This window comes from Leuciscus leuciscus (genome assembly GCF_965113295.1).
Source record: "Leuciscus leuciscus genome assembly, chromosome: 6".
Lineage (NCBI taxonomy): Eukaryota > Metazoa > Chordata > Actinopteri > Cypriniformes > Leuciscidae > Leuciscus > Leuciscus leuciscus.
The window spans coordinates 35,548,836-35,575,546 of record NC_138730.1 but is presented as its reverse complement, the minus strand read 5'-3'; the positions used below and the strand labels follow the sequence as shown (position 1 = coordinate 35,575,546).

The following is a 26,711-nucleotide window of genomic DNA, read 5'->3' as shown; positions in this document are numbered from 1 at the left end:
ATTTCTATTAACTAGCGCACTGATTTTATATTGAGAATTTGGCTGTATGGCTGATTAGAAACATGCATTTTTATGGCATGCTAATCATGCTTGCCTGTTTTCATTCGAGAAGGCGAATGATGCTAATTAGCTGTATTTCAAACGATTATAATAAAGCATAAATCCCAGCCTCAGTCTTTGTGGTAGGCTGCAACTAATGTGCAAGAATTATGGCGGTGGAGCAAGCAATGCTGATGTTAAAATCTCTAAATTATGCATTATCTCTGTGAGCCAGGTGAAATCATCAACAGCACAAAAATGTGCTAATGGCACGGTAGCCTAAGGAAATACTGCTCATGTTCTTACTGACCGAAAAGGAGAAAGAGGAAGGGAGAGAATTGGGGACTAGAGATAGAAAACAAAGTACAGCTGAAAACTGAAGGTCTAATCAACCACTCTGCTACTGTTTGTTCTCTCGTTTGTTTGTTTGTTTGTTCATTCGTTAATGTTTGTTCATTAGTTTGCTCATTCCTTTTGTTCACTTGTTTGCTCGTTCATGCGTTCGTTCCATCACTCATGCATTCGTTCACTCACTCGTTTGCTCGTTCTTTCTTTCTTTGCAATGTGATTGTTGCAAAAAAGATGGATGTACTTGGCAGCTAAAGACCAAATGGTAAGAGGAAACAAAATGGTCTCAATAGGTCAAGTGGGATCTGCATAAACTAAATGAGGTGTGTAAAGGTGATTATGCTGTTCGAAATCTCGCCTTGAAATCCTGGGCTGCATGAAATGAAACTATTCTCAGCATTTGAAAGTAAGCCAATGGTTCTCCTCAATGACATATAGTTGGCCGGAAGGGGTTACTGAGACCTCTCAGACTTCTCTCTAAAGAACAGTACCGTTTGCATAATCTTTCTATAGTATGTCAGACAGTTGTGTTAGAGTGGAGACTTACGCCTGAGGCCTGGTGTCAAGGAATAATCTCCTGGCAAACCTGCACAGTGAAATAAGAAAAAAAGAAAAAAAATTGGGGGGCCTCAAATTTGTGGGAAAGACTGTATCTGCAATATGCTACAGCAGAGTGTCTAGCTTTTTTAACATATTACTACAGTATGTTTAAATGACTCATTCACTCATTTGTATTATGTAAGCTCAGTTTAGTTAGGCTGGCTTGTGGTCATGTCTACTACTCATGTTGAGCTATTTTTACATTGACAAATTAGGATTGACACATTGAACAAAACTATCAAGGCCTACGGATAAGCATTGACAGGAACATTGCTCAAAGCAGACAATTTAAAATCTGACAGTAATTGTTCTGAAATGTATTGTACAGTGCTTCAAAGGAGAGGAATTTAAAGACGCAACGTGTCTGAAAAAGTCCAACAGCACACTTAAGGCAACAAGTTTAAAAATATTAGAGCTAAAAACATGAGACTATAGTCGTCTTCACTAATTGACCATCCTTCTCCTTTCTTGTCTACCATCACCTTGGTCTTCCTCTTCTACAGTATGTCTTTCATGTGTCTTCTTGGAGTTAACAATCTTAAACACTTAACTTGCTGTTTCTTTATCTGAGGAGCACCAAACGACACCTTCAACACATTCTGTTTTTCCAGCTTTCACTCAGAACAGAGGCATGAGAGAGCTCTAATGCATGATGCATGAAGCTGCACTGGCCTGTGGGTAAAACCTGGCGAGAACCGCTCCTCTTCCTCTGCCCTACGATAAGGACTCGCATATTCCAGTCTTACATATTTATTGTTTTGGTTTATAGTTGAGTGGTTTGAGATTAATTATTTGTTGCGCATAAATCTATTATGTGCATTTCTACATGCTCTCAGCAGGCAAACATGGGTCTTTTCTAGTCAATACTGAATAGGGCACTCAGCATGATAGGCAATCACCTCAGATCAATACTAATGTTTTTAGAGACTTCGGGCGAGCTTTGTTCGAGAAAGAAACCGCTATTTAATTCAGTCAGAGTATATTTATTATCAGCTTTAATTTATAGGCTCAGTACGTCTAATCCAACTGACTGCACTGTCTTTTCTGCTTCAGCTATTGTTTGAATACCAGAGATGCTGTGCAAAATGTCTCCTCAGACTTCAATTTCAAACGCATTTTTCTTGGTTTTTAGGAGCCTATAAGACACACCTCACTGAGTGCCTGTATGGGCTGTTCAAGCTCTTTTAAAAGCTTTGCCATGGAAGAATCCACACTTCATTTTCTAATTCAAGGTTCAATTTCTTGTAAAAGCGCCATTTGACAGCAGCTCTCAGATCTAACGAACAGAAGCATTTTATTTTGCTCAGTAATATCAGCCCTCGGGACCGGCACTACTTCTTCCAAGGCGGTTCAGAAGGACAGAATGACTGAAGCAAAGGTCAGATGACGTTAAAAGGAAGTTCTTTCTTACCGTCCGCTCACTACAAAACACGCCACCAGGAAGATAAGGAGCACAATGCCACCAGCTATGGACACCGCAAGGATTGTGGACTGGTTAGGGTCCCCAATGGCCAGCATATCTGAAGAGGGAGAAAGAGAAGAAGAGACACATTTGTGTCAGTGTTAAACCTCATGTTCTGCTGAGTTTGGCCTCAGATAGCTCAATGAGTTCCTCTGACCTAATCAAAACCCACAAGAAAGATATGTGATAAGGTAAGGACAAAAAAGACGACAATAATAATAATAGTAAAATTACAATACTGTAATTTTAACTTGCTGTTTATACCACAGTTTTGTATATTTCTGTTTTAACTGGGCTTGTTTATTTCAAAAAGTAGATTTTTTGCAATATAGTGACATTGATTGTAAAAAAAAAAAAAAAATTGCGTTTATTCATATTTTATAACAAACAAGTAACGTAACAAATTTCACATCAAGTATGTGGTGTCTTAGACCCCAAAGAAGGTTAAATATTTAGTTTCAATGTCAAACGTTGCTTTTGTTCCCTTAAAAAAATTAATTAAAAAAACGCTGCATCTGGCCACTAAATATGTAGGCGAAGACAGGAGTCAATTTTCTAATTTACGCATGCCATCCAAATAGGTATGTTAACAGAGGGAATAACAGGCTCGGTTTGAAAGTTTCACGGCGAGCATATAGATTTTATGCTGCTGCAATCGACTCATTACTCAAAACAAATACATCATTTATCAAGCCCGGCAACGCATGAGTAACCGCCTCTTTCAGGAAAATGAATATCTCCAGCAACAGGAATTGATTTAGAATTCCACTCAACTTCATTCAACAATCTCAGTTATGCACCACGTACAGAAAGAGATCACAACTCACTGAGACAGGAACAGATGCACCGATCAGCTAAGCAATATGCTAAATATGAATTTCTCACAGCTATATGATTGTACCAAGTATTTTTTTTTTTTTTTTTGACAGGGACAGTGAGAGACATGACAGGAAAGGACATGGAGAACTGAAAGGAAAGGACGTGGAGAACAGAAGGAACAGGATTAGGAAAATAGGAAAGCAGGATTCAAGCTCAAGTATGTCACAGCAGATGCGCTAAATTGCAGTGATTTCATAGTTAGCAATAAATAAATAAATAAAAAAGTACATGGAAACAATTCTGTTAACTGAAATAAAAATAAATAAATAAATAATAACTAAACAACAAATATAATAACTAAAAAAAAATTAAGTAAATGAAAATAATTATGTTGACTGAAAAAAATAAAAATAATAATAATAGAAAATAAATAAATAAATAGGTCACAAAACATGGGGGGGGGGGACCTGGAAAAACTGTAAACCTTTACAACCAGACTGCATTAAACATAAAAATGCGACCAGATATCAATAACGTGGTAAAATCCAGATTAATTTAGCCTTTTTAAATTCAGCAGCCCTAAATTAAAAATCAATAAATCAATAAATTAAAATGATTTAATTTAAAATCAATAAATAGTTTAAATTAAAAGACATAAAATTTTTATTAAATATGTAAAACTACCAATAGCTTCCATAAAGGGGTTTTAGGGGAATATTTTTCTACATTATCAGACTAAATGCATATGCTGTTTACAGTACTGTATGTTATCCTCTGATGTGTATCGTATGAACTAATGCACACGGTGTAAGTGGTTTATGAATGTCAGTGTGAGCCGAAGGCTTAAGCATTTCTTATATAATTAAAAGAGCAATTACTACACTGGACTCGGTTAACTTTCAGCTTGGCAGATCAGGTCTGCTGAGCTCTGTGATATGCTTCCAGAGACGCTCGCTGGGCCGTAACATGCTTTAAATTAGGCGCATATACCACAAAGTCTCTGTGTTTACCGAATGCCCCAAAGCTTTTTAAAATGTGCCACCATTCTTTGATCTCCATCAAAAGGAACACAGGTCAGCTGAACACAGCTTCGTTTGTCCTCATAAGACACGGCGACACACAAATGCTTACCTCCCAGGGAGCATAAGCAGTCGGTTAGGTAAATAAGTCACACAGTTCACCATATTAAATCCAGAGCAGTGTCCTGAAACCCCAGCATCTGCTCAACAATGAAAAGAGTATATAGAAAGACACTGGCGTATGGGTGCGGGATGCCGTTATGAGTGGCGCGGGGTTGTCGCCTCTGACTTTCTTAGTTGGGGACACTTAATATTTAACAATATTATTGATCTGACTGTACTAACGCTGTTGTATGAGAACTGAACTGAGCTGGACAATGACATTATTTATTTTAGTTTTTTGCAGAACTGCTTTGTAGATTAAATTAATTAATTTAATACTTAAAGGAACACGCCAACTTTTTGGGACTTTAGCTTATTCACCGTATCCCCCACAGTTAGATAAGTCCATTCATACCCTTTTCATCTCCGTGCGTGCCGTAACTCTGTCTGACGCACCCACCGCTAGCCTAGCTTAGCACAAAGACTGGATGTAAATGGCTACAGCTAGCATACTAATCCCAATAAGTGACAAAATAACGCCAACATTTTTCTATTTACATGTTGTGATTTGTATAGTCACAAGCGTGTACAAATAACAAGGTCACATGAGAAACAGCCATTTTCTAACCGTATACATACTGGGAACTATATTCTCAGAAGGCGAAGCACTGCTACTTCTGCGGAGTGATTTACTCCAACTCTGAGCGAACTCTCTGCTCCTCACCACGGGGCTTCTCAGGCGCTGCGAGCAAATCACTCCGCCCAAGTAGCAGTTAGTCACTTTCCTGTTATCACTGTAAAGCTGCTTTGAAACAATCTGTATTGTATAAAGCGCAATATAAATAAAGGTGACTTCACTTTTTGAGCACCAAATCAGCATATTAGAATAATTTCTGAAGGATCATGTGACACTGAAAACTGGAATAACGGCTGTTGAAATCACAGGATTTTTTGTATTTTTTTTTACACAAATACTGAAATAAAATTCAGCTATTTTACATTTTAATATTTCATAGTATTTCGGTTTTGCTCTATTTTACATCAAATAAATGTAAAAAAAATGTTTTTTATAAAATCATACCAATCCCAAATTTTCTGTTTTGAATACAGAATAACTGTAGAAGCAGCACATACTGTATAAATGGTATGTGTACACAAACTTTTTAATGCTGTCAATGTCTGGAAAAATAACTAAAACTATTTCATAGACACAAAGGCTTAATCAAGATAAAATGATAAAAAGAGGTAACATTTCCCAGCATAACATCACTATAATGCTATTAGTGCTGGTTTGCGGTGGGCTCCCCAAAGATTTGCGGTATGCCACTTATGAACCATCAATAGAGTGGATCAAAGAAAGGGAAAAAATCCCAAAAAAGGAAACTGTTAAGAGAAGGATAAAAGCATCACCCTCATGACTGGTCTCCAGCTCTATCTCTCCACCGTAGCTGCCGTAGCCTCCGTCAGTGCGCGCCCTCACTCTGAACACATAGGTGGTGCCGGGCTTCAGGCCCTCCACTGTCATCATGTGGGCTTTGGTTTTCAGAACCGTGTAGTTCTGGTCTCTTTGGTTCTGGAACAGAAAAGAACAACAATGTTCAAACAATTCACTCACAGTGAAATTGTTTTGGTTGGATTTATTATAGATAGAGAACAGAAAACGATGGTACATTTAGACTCGCACACTGTTCCTGTCAGAATAATGGTAATTTGTAAAATGTTACTAAAACTACCGTTCAAAAGTTTGGGGTCAGTATAAATGTTTTTGAAACAAAATGTTATTATGCTCACCAAGGCTGCATTTATATGATCAACAATACAGCAAAAACAGTGATGTTGTGAAATATTATTACAATTTAAAATAACGGTTTTCTATTTCAATATTTTAAAATGTAATTTATTCTGGTGTTGTCACATGATCCTTCAGAAATCATTCTAAAATGCTGATTTGGTATTATTATCAATGTTGAAAACAGCTAATTATTATTTTTGTTGAAATACACTTTTTGTAACAATGTCAATTTAATGCATCGTTGCAGAACAAAGGAAATCTTACTGACCCCAAATTTTTAACTAGTTTAATCTTGACTAACATCACACTTTATCAGCTATTTCTTTCAGCAGACATCTAATTATCAAGATGAAATTTTAAAAGTTTCAACAAGCCTTCTGTTAAATATTACTGTGATGCTGTGCTAACAATGTTAACAATTCAATCTGAAATATACTTGTTAAAGCTTTTTAAAGTAAACGGCAGGGTGACAGTGTTGAATTTCGAGTCTGAGCAGTAGAAAAGTGCATAAGAGGATTAATGAAGGATATTATTTCAGCAGCATGTTAACACTGTAGCCAGCAGGCGTCATATTTTGTGTCATTTTAGGGAGGCAGATGCTGGGGTGCTAACTGTCGAGGCCAGGGCTTTCATTTACCCTGTTTGACATGATTATTGGTGTGATTACAGTTACATGAGTCAGACATCTGCATTGGTGTGTGAATGTGAGTCTATGAATACAGTGTGTTGATTAATTTTATAGTAATTACCTGCCAGCTAACATTTTACATGGCAGATTCACTTATTCTATTCTGCATACTGTACACAAAAATGGCTATAGTTGGCTGACTTTGTCTTACAGTCAGCAGTCTGGATAGTCATTTCATTTACATTTACTCTATGCATTTGTCTGACACTTTTATCTTAAGCTACTTGCATTCAAGCTATTCAACTCTAAAGAAACGCTATGTGAATCTAAAAATATCTTGCAATATGATCTTATAAATTGATAATCTAAACATAGAATGATCAAAAGACCAATGATATTCCTCAAAGAAATCAGCTACAAGTTACTAAATCAGATCAGCGTTTCAGCCAAAACACCCTTTTCAAAACAAATAAATCTTTTCCAAATATTAAAGAGCATCCCGTAACCAAATGGGTTCTGGGAAAGACTTGGTCCCTGTCCACCACGCCCAGAATGGGCAGAGCAGGTTTGTGTGTGAGAGCGTGGGACCATTCCAGTTCCAACAAACACAGCATGAACCACACGATCTCCAATGCCAGACACCCATCCTGGCATTCAGTCTGAGCTGACATCCCATAATCATACAGCAACCAGCATGTGTGCCAGACTAGACTGGGTCAAACGATAGCATCTGTGCAGGTTTGATGCAAAAAAAACTTCAACCGTCACCAGACAGTACGCTTTGAATGGTTAGAAGAGATGATAAATTTAACTTGATGAGAATGAAAATTATGTGTAAAAAAACATTTAATTTTATGTCATATTTTATTTAATGTATTACATAAAATATTTACATAAAATTTTTGAAATAAATAAAACATTTGCAAAAAACAAAAATGGAATTGATTATTGGATGCACTATCCCTCAAAGCCTTTATTTCATTACTTATTAACAACATGCATGCTCTCCTTTAGTCTGGATGTGTGTGTATCTGTGTATGCAGGTGTGTTACAGTAAAGATATTCTCTCATATTGGAGAAATTTTATGTAATATAAACGAATATAAAATAAATAAATAAATATGTTAAGATATGCCAGTGCAAGTTGCTTTCAGTTGAAACTGCTGAAACATGCATTTTAGTCTGGGATAGGCTTAATCCTTGTCTGTGAAACCGGGGGTGAGTATACAGGTGTGTTTCTGTGAAGCCATTCTCTCTGATCGGGGTGACATCAGCCCTGGTTTCATTCTCCCGTTATAATTAAAGAGCTATGCGTATGTGTGAGCAGTCAGCTGTGGCGTACAGGGTCTACTGATTGCTTTCATTCCCAAAGGCACGATGATGCTTCAGCCCTCAATTACACATGCCAGAGCTGCCTGGACAACTGCAATCGTTGCAGCTTTTAATGGAGGTCAAAGAAGCATGTTTGTAATCTGTGTATGAGGATGAGAAGTCCGCTTGTTAGACTAGAGCTGATGGAAAGATAAGAGGAGAAAAGAAGAAGAGGAAGAGGAGATGAGATGTACCTTCTCATAATAGATGACTTCATATTCCACTATGACTCCGTTTGGTCTGTCGGGTCCTTGCCAGGCCAGTGTGATACTGTCTTTACTCTTTCTCTCTTTCAGGATCACATTCACTGCAAACAGAGTGAGACAGAGAGAGAGAGAGAGAGAGAGAGAGAGAGAGAGAGAAGAGCCATAATGATGTGATGTGCATACAAAAATGGTAAAATGGTCTGTCATCAAGTACTCAAGACCACCTCAGTTCAGTCGCAGGTTTCTGACCCGCACGGTTTTATTCCAGTCACAATTCTATTGCTACAAAACCAAACCACTGAGGGCTCACGATCCCCTTACACACTCGAGATTGCTTTACACACATACACACAAGTGCTGTGAAACCTTTGTTTAAAGAGAGACAAAGGGGAGCCACACGACAGCAGGTAATTACACTCCTGAAACACAGTCTAACACCTTCCCTGTCTCTCTCGCCTGTCCCTTCATCTCACTACAGCAGGACGGACAGAGGAAGGGAATGAGAAGGGGGGGCAGAGACAGCAGGTCTGATATTTGGTCAGATGGTTGGAGGTAAATTCTCCTGGTGTCCTTCACCTCCTCTGTGCACTGAGATCTGTGAACAGTCTTCAAAATTACACCAGACATACAAAACACGCGCGCACACACGCGCGCACACACGCGCGCACACACACATACAAAACACACTCGCACACACACGCGCACACACGCACCCCACACACACACACACACACACACACACACACACACACACACACACACACACACACACACACACACACACACACACACACACACACACACACACACTGGTTTCAATGTTTTATGGGGACCTTCCATGGATGTAATTGTAATGATTTACAGTATATACTGTATATTATATCTCTATCTATCTATCTATCTATCTATCTATCTATCTATCTATCTATCTATCTATCTATCTATCTATCTACACACACACATACATAAATACATATACTGTAAAGTAAAATTTGCATTTTTATGATCATTTATTTCAGATATTTCTGCTTCTTTATAGGGTTCTTGACTTGCTTGAGGTTCTTTGTAGTTTAGTTATTTTAAACACTAGTACATAGAAACGACTTAGTTTTCTAAAGAACTAGAAAGTAGCAAATTATAAAACTAAATGAAATACAAATAAATAAATAATTAAAAACTTGTGTTATTTAAAAAAAGTTTCTTCCATTGCATTAAGCGAATGCAAGAAAATCCTTTTTGAGGACGTTTTATTCATAAGAGGGTGTCATTAAATGTGAATTTTTATGAGCAAAATTCATTCCTAAATTGCTCTAAACTATACAATATTCAGATTAGGGTTGGTTCATGGTTTGACGTGGCTGAATGTATAAATCATTGGGATCTTTGACCCTGTTCTGACACTAAGCACTTCTCTCTCAGCATGTGCCTGTTCTGCTCAAGAGCCTCCCTCTACAGCCCGACCAGCTTCATACATATTTAATACCTCAGCCGAGCCTAACACAAGCACAATGCCACCATATACACATTCACAAACACACATTTAATGAGAACACGCCTGTCCTGATGACCCTTGTCGGCCCGTCAGGGGTGTGAGACAGAGTTTTTGAGAGTAGTTGTGTCTTTACCACATTTTAGCATTTTAGTCCTGTCTGCAGATAACATATTCGATGACATGCATTATTTAGAGCATTTAGAATCCTATGAACTTATGAACTTCCACAAAGGTTGTGTGTGTGAAAGAGATGGGAATCTGGTCGAACAACAACCCTCTGGCTGTACTGAACCGTTACTTTGGCTGTAATTCAATTCTGGAACTTTGAGCAGAGCAGGGAAAATACGGAACAATATGATGCATCACAAAGACCAGCTCGGCTGTCAAACACTGGAGAGTTTTGAGACATCTCATTGAATAAAAAAAGATAACCTTCACTGTCAGCATAAAGGTTTGGGATGCATAACATTTTGCTAAGAAAGAGGGAAAAACAGAAAAAAGAGACCTTGTCTACCTCTCTTGAAGACTCACACACGTTGACTACAAAAATTCCTTCAAATCATATTTTGGAGTGGGTTTTGTTTACGGAAATCTAATGAGCGTTTGGCATTCAAAGTGTGATATTGCATCCAAACCAGGTCCGACACAACGCAACGTTTGAGTGTTGAATAATTTATCAATCCTCATTGGAAGCAAAATGCTGCACAAAGTGACAATTTCAGCCAATCAGAACATATATGATGCTAGATTTTGAACCAATCAGATTTCGCTGTGGGTGGGGCTACCAAGCACAACGCAACAAAAATATATACCAAGCAACATTTAAAAATGGCCATGGAACAGAGACGCAATCTACCTGTCTGACCGGTGGTGATGTTGACAGTGACTTGTTGTTTAGGGGTCGGGCTCAGATCGGACACCCCGTTCACCGCCTCTATGCTGAAGGTGTAGTTGGTGTTGGACAGCAGATCCGTGATCAACACTTTAGGGATCGAGAGACCAAACTGTCTAGGTATGAAATGTACGTTGTTGCTGCAGGGGCTGCATGTCTTTCCGTCGCCGGCACACTTCCTGCAGTGGACGCTGTATGTGACGTCTCCTCGCCCACCGCTGTCTCTCGGAGGACTCCACTCTAGTGTCACAGAGGTGTCGTTTAGGGTGGAGATGGGGTTCTCGGGTGCAGATGGAGGCCCTGGGAGAGAAAAAGAAAAAATACAGAAATAAAGAGTTGGCTTTTAATTCAGTTTGTGTTTGAATGAATCTAAACCAGTGTTTCTCACAAAAAAAATTCTCAAAACGCAAAATAAATAGGTTTATCAACATTTAAAAGGAGGATAAACCACTTTTCGATACCTTATGGTGTTCTGGTGTTGATGTCAAAGTCTTTATGATCAAAGGGTATTTTGGCTCAGATTCATTTGTCACTTGGGAATTTTGCTAATACTAACACAATATTTGGCCCAGTGTTTGTTCCACGGTAGGATTCACAAGTCTTATGTAAATCACATTTACCCATTTACAAAACAGTCTACTTTCCTATTGAGCAGTTTTGTTTGAGATGTAAAAGTCCCTTTCAATTTCTCAATAAAAATATTCTATAATTGAAACATCTTATTTGTGCATATATTTTTTTTATATTTAAATATTAATATATTGTAATAAATAAAAAACAAAAACTCTAAAACGTAAATCAATCAATATCATTCAATTAATATGAATATCATTTAATTTCTCTACATAAATGTGTCAGATATCTATCTATCTATCTATCTATCTATCTATAGATAGATAGATAGATAGATAGATAGGATAAATCCCTATTATTGTAAACATTTAATTTGTGCATACATATATTTAAATATAATGAAGTATCTACACTTCTCCTCTCCAGTCACCCTACCACCTGCCCGCTTGACCCCATCCCCTCACACCTTCTACAAGCCATCTCTCCCACACTTCTACCATCACTCACACACATCATCAACTCATCCCTCCATACTGGCACCTTCCCTACAGCATTCAAGCAGGCTCGGGTTACTCCACTGCTCAAAAAACCAACGCTAAACACATCATTTGTAGACAATTACAGACCTATCTCTCTCCTACCATTCATTGCCAAGACACTTGAAAGAGCTGTCTTCAACCAACTAACATCCTTCTTGTCTCTAAACAACCAGCTGGATGTCAACCAATCTGGCTTCAAGAAAGGACACTCAACTGAGACTGCATTACTGTCAGTCACAGAAGCCCTACGGATCGCAAAAGCTGCTTCCAAATCTTCAGTCCTCATTCTCCTGGATCTGTCTGCTGCCTTCGACACGGTGAATCATCAGATCCTTATGTCCACCCTCTCATCACTGGGCATCACAGGAACTTCACTCCACTGGTTTGAGTCCTATCTCACAGGTAGGTCCTTCAAGGTCGCATGGAGAGGTGAGGTATCCAGAGCACATCAGCTGACCACAGGGGTTCCCCAGGGTTCAGTTCTTGGTCCCCTCCTCTTCTCCATCTACACCACATCACTGGGACACATCATACAGGCACACGGTTTTTCCTACCACTGCTATGCTGATGACACGCAGCTCTTCCTCTCCTTTCAACCAGATGATCCCACAGTAGCTGCACGGGTCTCAAGCTGTCTGGCGGACATCTCCACATGGATGAAGGAACATCACCTGCAGCTCAACCTGGCAAAGACTGAGCTTCTCATCCTCCCTGCCAATCCGTCTCTACAGCACGACTTCACCATCCAGCTAGAGTCATCATTAATCACCCCATCAAGATCGGTCAGAAATCTTGGAGTAACGTTTGATGACCAGCTGACCTTCACAGATCACATTTCAAAGACAGCTCGATCATGCAGGTTTGCACTGCACAACATCAGGAAAATCAGGCCTTTCCTAACTGAGCATGCAACACAACTCATCGTCCAGGCCCTGGTCATCTCTAGGCTTGACTACTGCAATGCTCTTCTGGCTGGACTTCCAGCATGTGCAACCAAAACCCTACAGATGATTCAGAATGCTGCAGCTCGTCTTATCTTCAACGAGCCCAAGAGGGCCCACGTCACTCCTCTGTTCATCTCTCTGCACTGGCTACCTCTCGCTGCTCGCATCAAGTTCAAGGCACTGACGCTTGCTTACAGAACTATCACAGGCTCAGCTCCCTCCTACTTTCACTCACTCCTACGAGTCTACATCCCTACCAGACACCTACGATCGGTCAACGAGCGACGTCTCGTGGTTCCATCACAGAAAGCCACAAAATCACTTTCCAGAACATTCTCATTCACAGTTCCATGCTGGTGGAACACTCTCCCCACCCTCATCCGGAATGCAGAATCCCTGACAACATTCAAAAGACAGCTGAAAACCAATCTCTTCCGTGAGCACTTAACCTTATAGAAAAAAAAAAAAAAAAAAAAAAAAAAAAAAAGTTTTCCTTTCCCTTTGTAACATCACTTATCAGGCTTATGCTACTCTGAATAATACCTGAACTTCGTACTTTGAGCACTTCTTGCGTTGTTGTTGCTTTTGCCTCTTTATGATGACTCGCTGAATTTTGTCCTAATCTGTAAGTCGCTTTGGAGAAAGGCGTCTGCTAAATGACTAAATGTAAATGTAAATGTAAATGTAAATATTATTTTTATTCTATTTACAATTAATAATATAAAATTAATGATTTTATGTCAATACCAAATCTAGAAAGCAATTCTCATAAAACAGCCCATTCATTTGAGCAACTTCATGTACTTTTCTTTACATTTTTGCCAATAAGAAATAGGAAAACCCATACTGTGCAGCACTCTCGCTAAAGCAAGCACACCAACTGAGACAACAAGGAGCAAACAATATTAAGAAAAACCTTCTCTAGTGCTGTTTTGCTGGAGCTTTTACGCTGAATGCTTCCCATATTGCCTTGCTGCAGTGCATTAGGGGATAGCATTCATCCAAGGCCATCGGAGGAGGGCATGATATTGAGAGGAGGGTCTGAGCAGGTTGTAGGGGGCTGGATAGTGCTGCCATGGGGTATTTCTATTTTCTTTAACAGTCTGCTAAACCTGCAACTATGCACAGCTAAAGGTTTTTTAACACTACTGCGTTCAGCAGGGTGTCTGCTTGAAATAGGTTCTCATATGAGTGTGTGAGATGAAAAGAAAAGAGAATAAGATGGGAAGATCCGCAAATGCACATATTCCACAAGGACACAAATTGTTTTTGCAAAGCCTCAGTAATCAAACCCGCTCAACTCTATTCCTAGACAGTGAAGGTTGCTTTCACTGCTCAAAGGGTTTGAAGAGTCTGTAAGAGAGTTTCCAGATAGAGAGAGTAAATGAAGCAGAGGAAACGAGGGATCAGGGTGGAGGAGTTAAAATGTCTGTGGTGGTGACATTTCACCAGATCTACTAGCTGGTGGTAAGGGAGGGTTCCTCTGGGACACAGATCAGTGTGCGTGTTTGCGGTCACCTGTGGATGAAGTCTATATGGTGCACAACCTAAAGTTCAGCCCAGTCACTGAGATGAAAGAGAGTGTGTTTTTTAAGGGTTAAAAAAAGTTTGATTAAGTTCAGTTCAACTTTGTGTGAAAAAAACAATTAAAAGATTAAATGATTTCTGTTTCAAATGCATGCTGTTCTTTTGAACTCTCTGTTAAATCAAAGAAACCTAAAACAATGTGGACCAGTTTCCACAAACATTTTAAGCAGCAACTGTTTTCAACATTGATAATAAGAAATGTATCTTGAACACCAAATTAATGATTTCTGAAGGATCATGTGACACTGAAAACTAGAGTAATGGCTGCTAAAAATCAAAAGCTATCTTAAATTGTAATAATATTTCACAATATTACAGTTTTTACAGCATTTTTGATTAAATGTAGCATTAGTAAGCATAAGGGCATAATGGTGTTTTTTTTAAACTGGTTTCCCAAATATTTTAGGATAAAGCATAAAAATGCTGGATTGAAACACCATGATGTTAATTAAATCTTATAAATTAGCATACAAATTCTAATTTGAGGTAAAAACAAAATTGACATGCGGATAAACTAGGATGTGAATGAGATGTTGTTCACATGCAAGTGTGTGATTTACAGCTGGTTTCTCAATAATCACATTAGCACATCATTTTTATTTCCTGGCACATGATTTTCATATACAGTACAAACAGTCTCATTTCGCTGCTGTTGCCCTAATTTATTTTATCATTACATTAAGTAAGCAGTGTGTGGGTGGGGGGTGAGTTTATGTGTAAGTGTGTGTGTGATGTACTACAACTGAAGGTCATTAAGTAGATCCATATGTTTAGCTGCATGCATGATTTGCCTTATCAGATGAATGAGTCCTTTAATTAGGATCTGTCATATGGGGTTCGTTCTTCTCTTTCTTTCCTTTCTTTCCTCTCTTTCTTCCTTCCACGCTTCAACCCCAAGCACACACACAGATATATATAGGTAATGACTCACTCTCTTGGTCTATATAAGGTGACCTCACCAGTCTTGTAAACGCAGAGCTGAACGTTCAATCTGACGTGATTTATGATGATGAGACAGTGATGAAGGTGAAAATGTACTGAGCCCAGTCTATAAGAATAAATAAGAAAAACAGCCTCCAGCCCTCCATCCATCCACCCATCTGTCCATCCATCCATGCATGTATAATTAGACTATCCATTCAACCAACTTTCCATATCCATCCATGCATTTATCCCTTTTTCCATCAGTTCATCCATCCATCTATTCATCCATCCACACATCAGTCTATTTATCCATACACTTACACTATACATTCATGCATTCATAATTACCTCCCCCTATCCATTCATCCCTCTTTCCATCAGTTCATCCATCCATGGATTTCTCTGCCTATCAACATTCATGCATGATCTACCTAAAAAAGATGTATGGTTGTGGTACTGGATCACTCACGGGTGCAGGCCATTGACCGCGGGTCCATGTCAGCTCTGTAAAATCCCTTCTCGCAGGAACACTCTGAGGCTTCCTCCTGATGGGAGAAACTGTGTGGAGGACACTTGGTGCAGTAGGCATCCATGGAAGAGGCCTTGTAGGTGCCTGACCTGCAGGCTGCAAAACAGAAACAAGAAGACTGAAAGGTTAGGCACACAGCTTTACAGAACACTCCTAGAAACCAAAAAATCTAAACAAAAAAGTAATATTATCTTTTACGCTAGATTCGTTTTTAAAAAGATGATCTAGCAGATTGACTAAGGTGGTCTTCCAGATTCACCTCTAATGTCCACAAATGACCAGCTTTGACCAGCAGAAAAACCATGTAAAACCAACAGTCATCAGAAGCTAATAGGATGAGTTTGGAGTGCAACTAACTGATTGTCTTACCAGTGGCAGACAACCTTTGATAAACCTGTTTAAAAACAGTTATTGTTTTTGTAATTCCGTTCGCTGGTGGCACAAAAAGTACACACTTCAGCTGTAAATAGACATTTCTTTCTTCTTTTTCAGAGTTGTTACAACATCCTGTGTTGTGTAAAATGGGTCAGTCAACACGGACTTAAATAACCATTGCAGAAAAACGAGCCCGAGTGCAAGAATTACAAATAGTTTCTTGTAGCAGAGTGTCCCTAAAGGACTTCACAAAACCAAAACACATCCTTGAAACCTGGATTCAAATTCCAACATTTCCCTGCCTCAGAGTACACCATGATTATGTTTACAACCCGGATAACCTGACTCTCCTTTTCTGTGAAGGGAAAACAGTTAGCTTTCTCTTTTCTATTTATCTCTCTGTCTCTTTTCCATCTTTTTCACATCTGCATCTCACATTCATTTGTTTGCCTCAGAGCCCCAATGGATGACCCAATTTCTGAAATATGTGAGGAGGAATTTAGCCTTTCACCCAATTACGAATGCAAAGTGTTCACACAAACACAGGGTTGAAAGATGGTGCGTGTAGAGTAGAAGAAGGTGGCGAGTAGGCCTTTAGCATAGTGTTAGCCTCACTCCAGCTTAAGGCGCCAATAAAAACACCACAAAGGGCTTCTGCATATTCTAAAATATGTAAATTTAGAGGCCCATGTGAATGCTAATGAATTGGAAAGGGCATATTTATTTGATTGCTTGGCTGCATACAAATCGTCGAGGGGATGTTGGTGGGAGGGAGGTGGTTCGTGATGGTGCGTCTCAGGGGTAGAGACGTAAATTCATGGTGCAGTTAAGGCGAGAGCGTTAGCAATCTGCACCGCGAGCAAATTAGACAATCCTGCCGGCCGCCGAGGTCAAGCCATCGCTAGTGTCGGAAACGCAATTCAATTGATGGATCAATGCAATGATGAATTTATCCTCGCCTTGATTGCCTGTGTGAGTGGTGAAGGTCACAGATTTAATCAAGGCTTGCAGCTCCCCTGCTCGCCCATAAATCCACACCCAGCAAAGAGCGGCAGGCTAACCCTGCACCGCCATGATCCAATCTCCACCTCCACCTTCCTATACATTCTCACATCATTCGCTGCTGTCTTGCTTTTCCTCTGAAAACATTAATAGAAATACAAAGTGTCACTTTCACAACTTTCCACTGTTTCTTTGATTTATCACGGGAGGCATCAGGTTAACTTTTTGTTGCTGTTGTTTTTTGAAGGGGCAAGACACGTACACCACATGCATGAACACCACATCTCAACATATCAAAGCATTTGTTCTATAGTTTTGGAGAGTAACTACACCACAACAAAATATTTTCTTACTCTGTAGGTTTGTTTTTCTAATATCCAAACTTTCATGTAGATGCATTTACCTGAGAAGCAAAATGACTTAAAGTCAACATGGAATGAAAATTGTGATCAGCTTTTCTTCTCTATTTATGACATACACTCTCAGAAAAAAAGGTACAAAAGCTGTCACTGGGACAGTACCCTTCAAAAGGGTTCTAATATGTACCATTTAGGTACTAATATGTACACTTTTGGTACCAATATGTACCTTTGAGGGACTAATATGCACTCTTTGGGTACAAAGGTGTACCTTTTGAAAAGGTACCGCCACAGTGACAGCTTTTGTACCTTTTTTTCTGAGAGTGTATATTAAAAATGTAGGGTAGGATTTTGTCTATCGGCAATTGATTGGACTGTTGAACCATTATTGTTTGCTAATTGCTACAATGTCATGCGAGCAACAGGTTGCTGGCAATATAAATATATTGCTAGGTCTGTTATCTCTATTTTCAGGGTACGTTTACACGACAACGATGTACTAAAAACGGAAACTTTTTCCTTTGTGCTTTTTGCATACAGGCGAAATGATCCCTGTTCACATGGATCAGCGAAATCAATTAAAAACGCTGTATTACAGTATGCATGCTAGGCCAGTAGTTGGTGAGGTCACTTTGTAAAGAAAAACTACTGAACCAGGGTTTCTCAAACTCGGTCCTGGAGGGCCACTGTCCTGCACAGTTTAGCTCCAACCCTGATCAAACACACCTGAGCAAGCTAATCAATGTCTTCAGGATCACTAGAAACTCACAGCTAGGTGTGTTTGATCAGGGTTGGAGCTAAACTGTGCAGGACAGTGGCCCTCCAGGACCGAGTTTGAGACACCCTGTATTACACAAATATATTTTCAGAGAAGTCTATAATGTTACCGGACGATTGAGTTATGGCATTTTAATTAAAAAGTTTAATTAAAATGGTGACACTGGTGCTAACCGCTAGGCTATGGCTCAAACACTCTCCCAATACGAACACCAAATAGAACTCTGATCTCAGTAACTAGAATCAATACTTGTCACTGAACATGTTCATTGAGATGATGCGCTGGTGGCTAAACCTCACCTGTTAGCAAAGAACAACTAGGCCTAAACCATAGCATTGATAGCACAATGCTTTACCTGATGAGCTAGAAAAACATATTCATTTTATTAGACTAGAACTAAATAGTCAGAGAATGAAGGAATCGAATCAGCAACCTTCCAAATACCACCCCTGGTGTCTTAACCACTACACTACACCACTACATCCCATTTCAGTTTTCTTATTCAAATAAAAAGTCAGCCAAAAGGGACATTCCATGGTCTCCTAAATAGTCCAAACAAATAGATTCAAATTAGGTTCAAGAGTGTGTTAGTATTGAGTGTGGTGGGCCTTTTGTTGGGCTGTAGTGGCTGGAAAGAGAAGGAGAGAGAGAGAAACAGAGATAAGTAGGGCTCTGCTCTTAGAAAGCCTAATCAGAAGCGGAGCGTCTGGGGTGAAGGCTGGGCACCGTGCCGCTGTACTGGAGAGTTTTGGCCTGCTGATGAGGGGTGCTGGCTGTTCCTTCCTGGCACTGGTCCATAGCGTCATATCAGAACTCCCAGGCAGCCTGACCAAACACACATAGGCCCTTACGACCACAGGAAATTCCCTTCCGAGTAACAATCTTTGAAAGTTTACAAAGTGTTTCTGAGAGAAGAAGTCTATAGCCTCCAGCATCTGTTTAGATGACTTTCAAAGACTCAGCTTTACCACAACCATTTCAGTCGTCCGTGCTGAACTCAAGCAGGGAAAATAATATGACTATGGCGAAGATTGAATAGTCATAATTTGTTCATTCAGCCAAACCCAAATTATATTCAACACAAATAAATTCAAGCAAAGAGTGAAACACTAGAAATTGCTCATATTGGAGTGACGAGGCTCAGGGAAACCCGATGTTTATTTGAATAGCAATGTTTGACAGAATTAAAGACATAAGTACTATTTGAGTAAGATTCCTCCCAACAGCATAATTTCCATGTCAGGGAAAATGAAGGAATGGTTATCCAATACTTAGTATACTTAGTAAAATAGTCTACTAGTGAGTTTTTAAAGATTTGTTTTTCCAGCAGTGCTTTAAAAGTAATTCATTAATAATACATTTATAATATTAAAATAAATAAAACAAGCAAGCAAGCACGGGGGATAAACTTATTTTTAGCTTTAAGGTTTTTACGTGCTGTGATTTATAAATAAATACATTTAACATTTATTAAAAAAACAACAACAACAACAAATATGTCAATATAATAAATATAAAAAAAATATATAAAAAAAATAAATAATACATAGAGGATACATAGAGATATGTAACTGGTCATTGAGGGTTTTAGCATGTTGCTTAAAATGAATCCTACAAACATACTACTTAGGGTATAGCGCCATATTTAATTTTTTGTTGACAGGAATAAAAACGAGAGTGTAAGGGATACAGTGAGGTATACAGAAGAGATTGTACTGTTGTTTAACAACACAAATTGTTCAGCTGAGGAAATATTTCTAAAAGACTTTCAGTAGACAAAAACTTCTACAAACTGTAATCTAGAACCATAGTCCATTATACATCACATGCCATTGCAAAGTTGCCATTTTGATGTGCCAGGTTTACACAGGGGGTATTTATTATTTATTTATTATTTGAAGGGGATCTGCACTGGTGTTAGTGCACTTTAATACACCATGTACTGTTGTTGTATGCTCCAACACAATTTCGTTGCTGTTCTTTTTGAATGACAATGACAATAAACGTGAAACGAAACGAAACAAAACGAAACAAAGACTAATCCTCACAGCATTTCAATCCAAACTATGTGGCGTCTACCCTGAATAAAGTCTATAGGACTGAATTTTGATGACTTTAGGAGAGACAACTTCTAGGGGAGATTTCTTTGTGCCACTGTGTACTTTCTGGAAGTGTTAGAGAGAGAAAGTGTGTGTGTGTGTGTGTTAGGGCTGGGCGGTATATCGAGTTTGTACGATATATCAATATATATTTTTAGAAACGATATGGAATGAGGCAATACCGTTTATATCGATACAGTAGTAATCAAATGGGGTAATTATTACACCTGCCCAGGGACTACAGTTGAAAATTAGCCAAGTTGGCTAAACTTGGACATTAACATAAATGTTTATTAATGTGCACTGTCCCTGTAACTCTAAACTGTATAAATAAAGAATAGCTTGATATGAGCGCATCTGAAAAATAGCGGAGGACGCAGTGTGAGCTGCTGCAGTGAAAGTACATGACAAGTTTATATTAAGGGCTTCAAAATAACTGGTAAGATTTAGTTAACAAGTTTAAAGCAGCTTGCCCTGTCAGATGCTCTGACAGATACTGTTGCTGACTGACAGATAAATAGGCTACTTGCGCTGTTTAATACGTTTGAGATGTGGTGCTTTCCTCCGTGCTTAATTACATTTAACTGGTATATTCTCCATCTGTAAATGTTAGAAAATCAAACAAATATGTCCATTTCACTTTCAGGAGAGGACGAGCCTTCTGCAAGTGAATATCCGCTAAAATTCAAGCTTCCGTGAATGAGCGCGCCAAACAGACGGAGCACAGTAGAATAGTAGCGCAATTATTCTGACTAAAATATAGGCCTACATATTTGTTGTTGGAGACAATAAATGTCCCATATGTGGAATTTTTAAACCTACAAGTAAGTATATTTTTATGAAAGTGACCATTATAATGGGGTAATCAAATGCTGGCTACTATAAATAGATTGTATAATTAGATTATTTTTGTTTTTAGATTGTAATGTTACAATGTTAGAATGTAATGTGATTTTAACCACCTTTTTGCACATAATATATTGCATAGCCTACATTACATTCACTGTATTTGTTTCCATATCCTTCAATATCAACATTGTTTGTAGGATATCATTGGGCAGGATGTGAAATTAAATTTTTTTTTTTTTTTTTTTATAAATACAGATTTTTTTTAATCCAAATAGAAAAACGTAGAAAGTGCAGAGATATATATCTTGTATTGCCATTTGCCATTTAACCAAAAAATACAGAGATATGATTTTTTGGCCCATTTCACCCAGCCCTAGTGTGTGTCCATATCTAGTGGGTCAGAGGTTGAGAGAAGATCCTGTGAGAGGGCTGAACATCTCACATGTTCATTCCAGCATTCCTGCATGAAGAAAGACCCAAATAGCCACATTGTGATACCAGAAAGAAACCAGAACCACTGCCTGAATCTACTGTAGTCAACACTTCAACACTAATGATGAGGCATAAATGAATGTTTCTCGCACTCTTCTTCTCAGTGGAATAAGTTAGAATTTAGACATAGCCTACTTGATTTTACTTCCATTGACAAGCCACTACCTTACAAACTTTTGAGGAATGGAGGTGGTACACTTGGGACCGCCAAATCTACGTCTATGCTTCTTGTACAAGACAGCCCAGTCGTCATGCATCGCAATTCGCAAACAGAGATTTTTCACTATTTAGGATTCTGACTGCAGTGGTATCTTCCCACAGCATGCGCTCGAACACGTATAGTAAATCAAAAGACAAGGGGAAGCGAACGCTACAGAAATCTACATCTCGGATATCTCCAGGAGGTTTGCCCCATTAAAAATTCATACCCATCTGACTCCCGCTCTTTGTTTATGGCAATCAATAGCTTTTAGATATGATTCCTGAATGTAAGAGAAGAGGAAATGCGATGGGGAGGTGAGAACTGATGAAAACGATCCACTCGCGAGACAACATTGTTTATGAGACGAACTTAATCGTCATTATAATTTACCAAGCAGCGGTCATCCGTGGAATTTGATTATGGCATTGCTCAAATATTTTATGGCGAGAGCATTTTATGATGTTCGATAATTGTGTGTTGTGTCATAATAATGCTTGGGGGGGGGGTCTTATGAAAAAGAGAGAAAATACGAGAGATGAAAAAAGAAATAAAGCAGGATTTATGTTAAGTATGCATCCATTTAATGAACATGAAATGTCTGATCTCAGCAGTGCTGATATCATAGTCAACAATCAAGTGAGTAATCAATTACAAAATGAGTTCATGAGTTCACCTTTCATCTACATATCCTGATTCACTTCCTCCATCTCTTGCACAGAAGCCGAACTAGACCCGACAGCCCAACGTACGCCCCTGATGAAGTATGACCCGTTTGAGTAAGCCGACTGCAACGCTGTCACATCGCATCGATGTATCACTGATTATAATCTAAACATATTTTCCCTGTGCTAATTGGCTATCACAGCAGTAAACAGGCAGAACAGATTTCAACAACATCCCTCTTTATCCAATCAGACGTCAAAGCAGAGGTGTGCGTTTTTCAATTACTGCCCTTTGTTCGGGTAGAGAACAAATTTGCAAGACAGAAAATGACAAACCCCACAGCCTTCGCCGTGCTCATACATAATGCATCAGTCTGCGTTTGTCTTTTTAAAGGAATGACAGTAAGTAAACAGTGCTCTGGTACCGAGCACGACCCACGCCTCCTAAATAAGGGTGTTCGCAAAAGCTACCTCGCATCAGCATTAATAAAGACAATGTTATTTGCATGGTGAAGACAAGCGCACACACATCTCAGCTAATTTTTTTGGCCACTTCTTTCCACCATTTTCCTCGCTAAACTAATCGCTCATGAGTTTACCTGAGATTAACAATGTATGACAAGTATCAAATGATGTATGATTGGATGTAGCTGCTAATTCACTGCTTTTTATAACAAGTGCATTGCTGCTGAAAGGTAAACGTGGAAAAAAGCAGCAGCAATCTAATGGCTAGTTGAGCAAATGGGTCTAAAACCTCTGTAGAATATGGATGTGTTTCCACAACAGTCTAGGATATGCTAGGGTTTTTTCCCCAACAAGTGTGAAATTCATATGAAATACAATCACATCCTGAGAGAGCAATACCTGGTCCCCGGGCTAAACAAGTGTGTGTGAGAGAGAGAATATACCAGCAGAGGTGTCTCGGTGTCTCTCGCTACCTCAGGCAGAGAAATAGAAATCACACACTCCTAGATAACTGTGAATTACATCCTGGAAGATGACATCATTACTGGAGCACACACACACACACACACACACACACAAGGTAGGTAATCACCAGCACAGTGAGTTGCTTCCTGGTCTGTGTGTGATAAGGCTGTGTGGAGACTCTAAGAGCTGGTGTTACTGCATCATATGATATCAGGACGTGCACATCACACTCATGGTGGAGGGTGAGGGTCCATCTGATTGCCCACAAACACACGGGGAAAGAAAATGGAAGAAGACACTCTATCCAGGGCTTAAGATAAGCCTTTCTCTAAACACACCCACACTGGAAATGACAGATTCAATGTAATCGAATCGTCACATCTGAAATCTGCTATAATAGTGAAACATTTGACACTATTTTGCCTCTATTTACTTGTCTGTATAATAACAGACATTTGTTTTAGCATTGTTGTTATTGTTAAAGTCCCCCTGTAGTCAATCATTTTATCCCTTAAAACTCACCTATGATTACCAAAATGACACATTTAAAAAGAAAATGCTTTAAAAAATGTTTTGTCATGCCTTAAAATAGCTTGAATGTAACTCTACACCCTTGCTTCGTTTAGTATACGCGGCCCTATGGATATCATATTAGCCCCGCCTCCACTCACTCACTCCAGCTCAGAGATCCACTCTTTGACGATCACACGTTGATGTGATTTGTTACAAGGTAGTTTGTGACGTCAGAAACACCAGCGATTTCAAACCGCGTTTTTGAGACCGTCTTTGGTTCACTGCAGTTTTAAGGAGAAAATACTCAGCAATGGTGTTGACTCATGAATTTGCACATGGTTTCTATTAAAGCATATTAAAAACACCTCATAGACATATAAACGACATTAAAAGCTTGATTTTTGCCACAGGGTGACTTAAATGAACAAATATGATGTTTCATAGTTTTAGTTAATGTAAAGTTGAAATAAGATAATAATAATAATAATAATAATATATATTTAATGAACATTAGAAATGTTGCCCTGGCAACTAAATGAAATTAAATTAGTATAAGCTGAAGTACAAATTACTAATAACTGAATAAAATAATAAATTAGAACTAAATAGTACAACTCTAGTGTACAACTCTATTGTACACTACACAATCTGGCACGTAATAAATCAACCACCCATTACTTGCATTTTTATATTGTGCATACTGCATAGCATACACACTGCATACTAATTCATATCAATTGGGGTTGTATGCCACTTTGAATATCTCCTCATAGCCTGGAAAGAGAGACACGTGACTGGCCTCTGTGGCCGTCAGGGCAATGTCATTTTAAGATAACTCTCTCATTTAATAATCCCCTCCCTTAAGCAGAATGTTTCTATGGGATTACGCAAGGCCTCTCTATTGAATTTCAATACGGAAAGATTCAATAGACACAGGGTGGGAGATAATAGGATTTGACTTGTCTTAAAGCCTGAGGGGCCGCTGTAGGGGTCGAGGACATCCAGCACATAAACACAACCACTTCCTCATAACTTCCTCCACATTTTACCATATCGTATGCAGAGGAAACATGGGTCAGGCCATTACAAGTATCTGATCCTGCCGCAAAATGCACCTCAGCGCATAACCTCTAAACTCTAATGAAAAGACGGCTCATTCACTGATATCTTTGAAAAGGCAATGCAATACAGGTGCTAATGTTATTTAAGAAGAAACAACTGGACTGTATCAGCCAGGCTCGGCGCAAATCACATTCAAATCTCAGGATATGAAAAACATGGCAGACAATTGTTCCTGCCTCTAATAAACGTCGGAGAGATAAAGGGATTCAATTTCAATGCCGGCTAGTGTTAGATTTCCAGGAACTCTTTTTGTCATTCGCTGGCACTGCCGGGCCTCTATACCTGCATCTCCATTTACTGTTTATGATTTCATAAAACCATTCCCTGAACGTATTAGAGTTGGACATTGACATAAGGAGCTGTTCCTGAAGGGCTCTAAACAATGACAGGCCTCATTTGTCATGAGAGAGTAGAGTGTATCTGGCAGACAAAGGAGCAGACGGATATCTCTGCAGGAATGAGGGTGGCGTAGGGGAGTGAGATGTAAAACCAAATCTCTTTGTTTACCTCTCTGGTTTTGATGCCTATGACAGATGTGGCGTTAACGTTTCGGAACAATACCGTGCATGTGGTGGACTGCTGTAGCGACAACATAACTAGCTGCACTTCCTGTGCAGGAACATAGAACCTAACAACCTAGAACAAACACTATTAGCAGTTCACACACCTTGACGATTAGCATGCTGCTATTGCGCCATGAAAGACTGCAAGTGCCAAAGGGACAGTTCAATCAAAATTCAGCAAATGTGTGCTTAGATTTTACAGCCTTCAAACACAGGTCATCCAATCAGAATTTAGAAACATAACTATCCGTTTTATAAATACTTACGAATGTGATAGTTCAGGCAAAAAGGAATTTTGTAGAAGAATAAAGAAAGTCATACAAGTTTGGCACAACATGGTGAGTAAATTATGACAGATTTTTTTTTTTACTATAAAATAACAGCTAGTAATGTCTCTGAATTCTGATTGGATGTTTTAAGGCTTCAATCTTCCTCCATTTAACTAGTATGCCTAGTCACACTCTCAATTAATTTCTAAAATCGCTCAGGCTCTTATCAGCTCTTATTGTGCCTTCTGGAAATTTCTGAGCTGAATATTGTCTACAGCTGTCACCTCACCAGACTTATAAGCTCTCCTCAAGGGTTACATAAAACACAACTGTGACCTGAAATGTTTTGCCCGGTTAGCAAGCACTGAGCTAAAGCTCTGGAGGCCAAATTGAGACATTCACGGCATGGCTAAATGCAACCTGAGTGCCTTCATAAGAGCCCAAATCAGGGCTAAATCCTAATAAGCACTGAAGCAAACCAAATCCCCACACCGCTCCTCCTCTCGCTCTCCTCCTCATTCCCTCTCCATATTTCTCTCCTTCAGCTTCTCTCGGAGGGAGTCTGCCAATCAGCTGAGAAGAGGACAGCTCTGACAACATGACTCATCTAACCTCAGATGAGGGGGCCAC

General features: G+C 39.1%; 2 protein-coding genes and 1 long non-coding RNA gene across 4 annotated transcripts in view; 1 reads left to right on the top strand and 2 right to left on the bottom strand.

Moving 5' to 3' along the window:
* Window positions 1-26,711, top strand: part of LOC309501586 — a 460,649-nt gene that overhangs the window by 127,439 nt on the left and 306,499 nt on the right. The gene's annotated exons all lie outside the window — the stretch shown is intronic.
* Window positions 1-26,711, bottom strand: part of epha4b (eph receptor A4b) — a 127,681-nt gene that overhangs the window by 42,500 nt on the left and 58,470 nt on the right. The window contains exons 4-9 of one of the 2 annotated variants that reach the window (XM_082173490.1): window positions 15,807-15,962; window positions 10,735-11,070; window positions 8,375-8,487; window positions 5,800-5,962; window positions 2,399-2,507; window positions 935-973 (exon numbers count right to left, since the gene is read on the bottom strand). In XM_082173490.1, coding sequence (XP_082029616.1) covers window positions 935-973; window positions 2,399-2,507; window positions 5,800-5,962; window positions 8,375-8,487; window positions 10,735-11,070; window positions 15,807-15,962 — 916 coding nt within the window. The remainder of the gene's footprint in view (window positions 1-934; window positions 974-2,398; window positions 2,508-5,799; window positions 5,963-8,374; window positions 8,488-10,734; window positions 11,071-15,806; window positions 15,963-26,711) is intronic. The other variant, XM_082173491.1, reaches the window with a different exon arrangement.
* Window positions 1-26,711, bottom strand: part of LOC309501506 (uncharacterized protein) — a 496,325-nt gene that overhangs the window by 440,652 nt on the left and 28,962 nt on the right. The gene's annotated exons all lie outside the window — the stretch shown is intronic.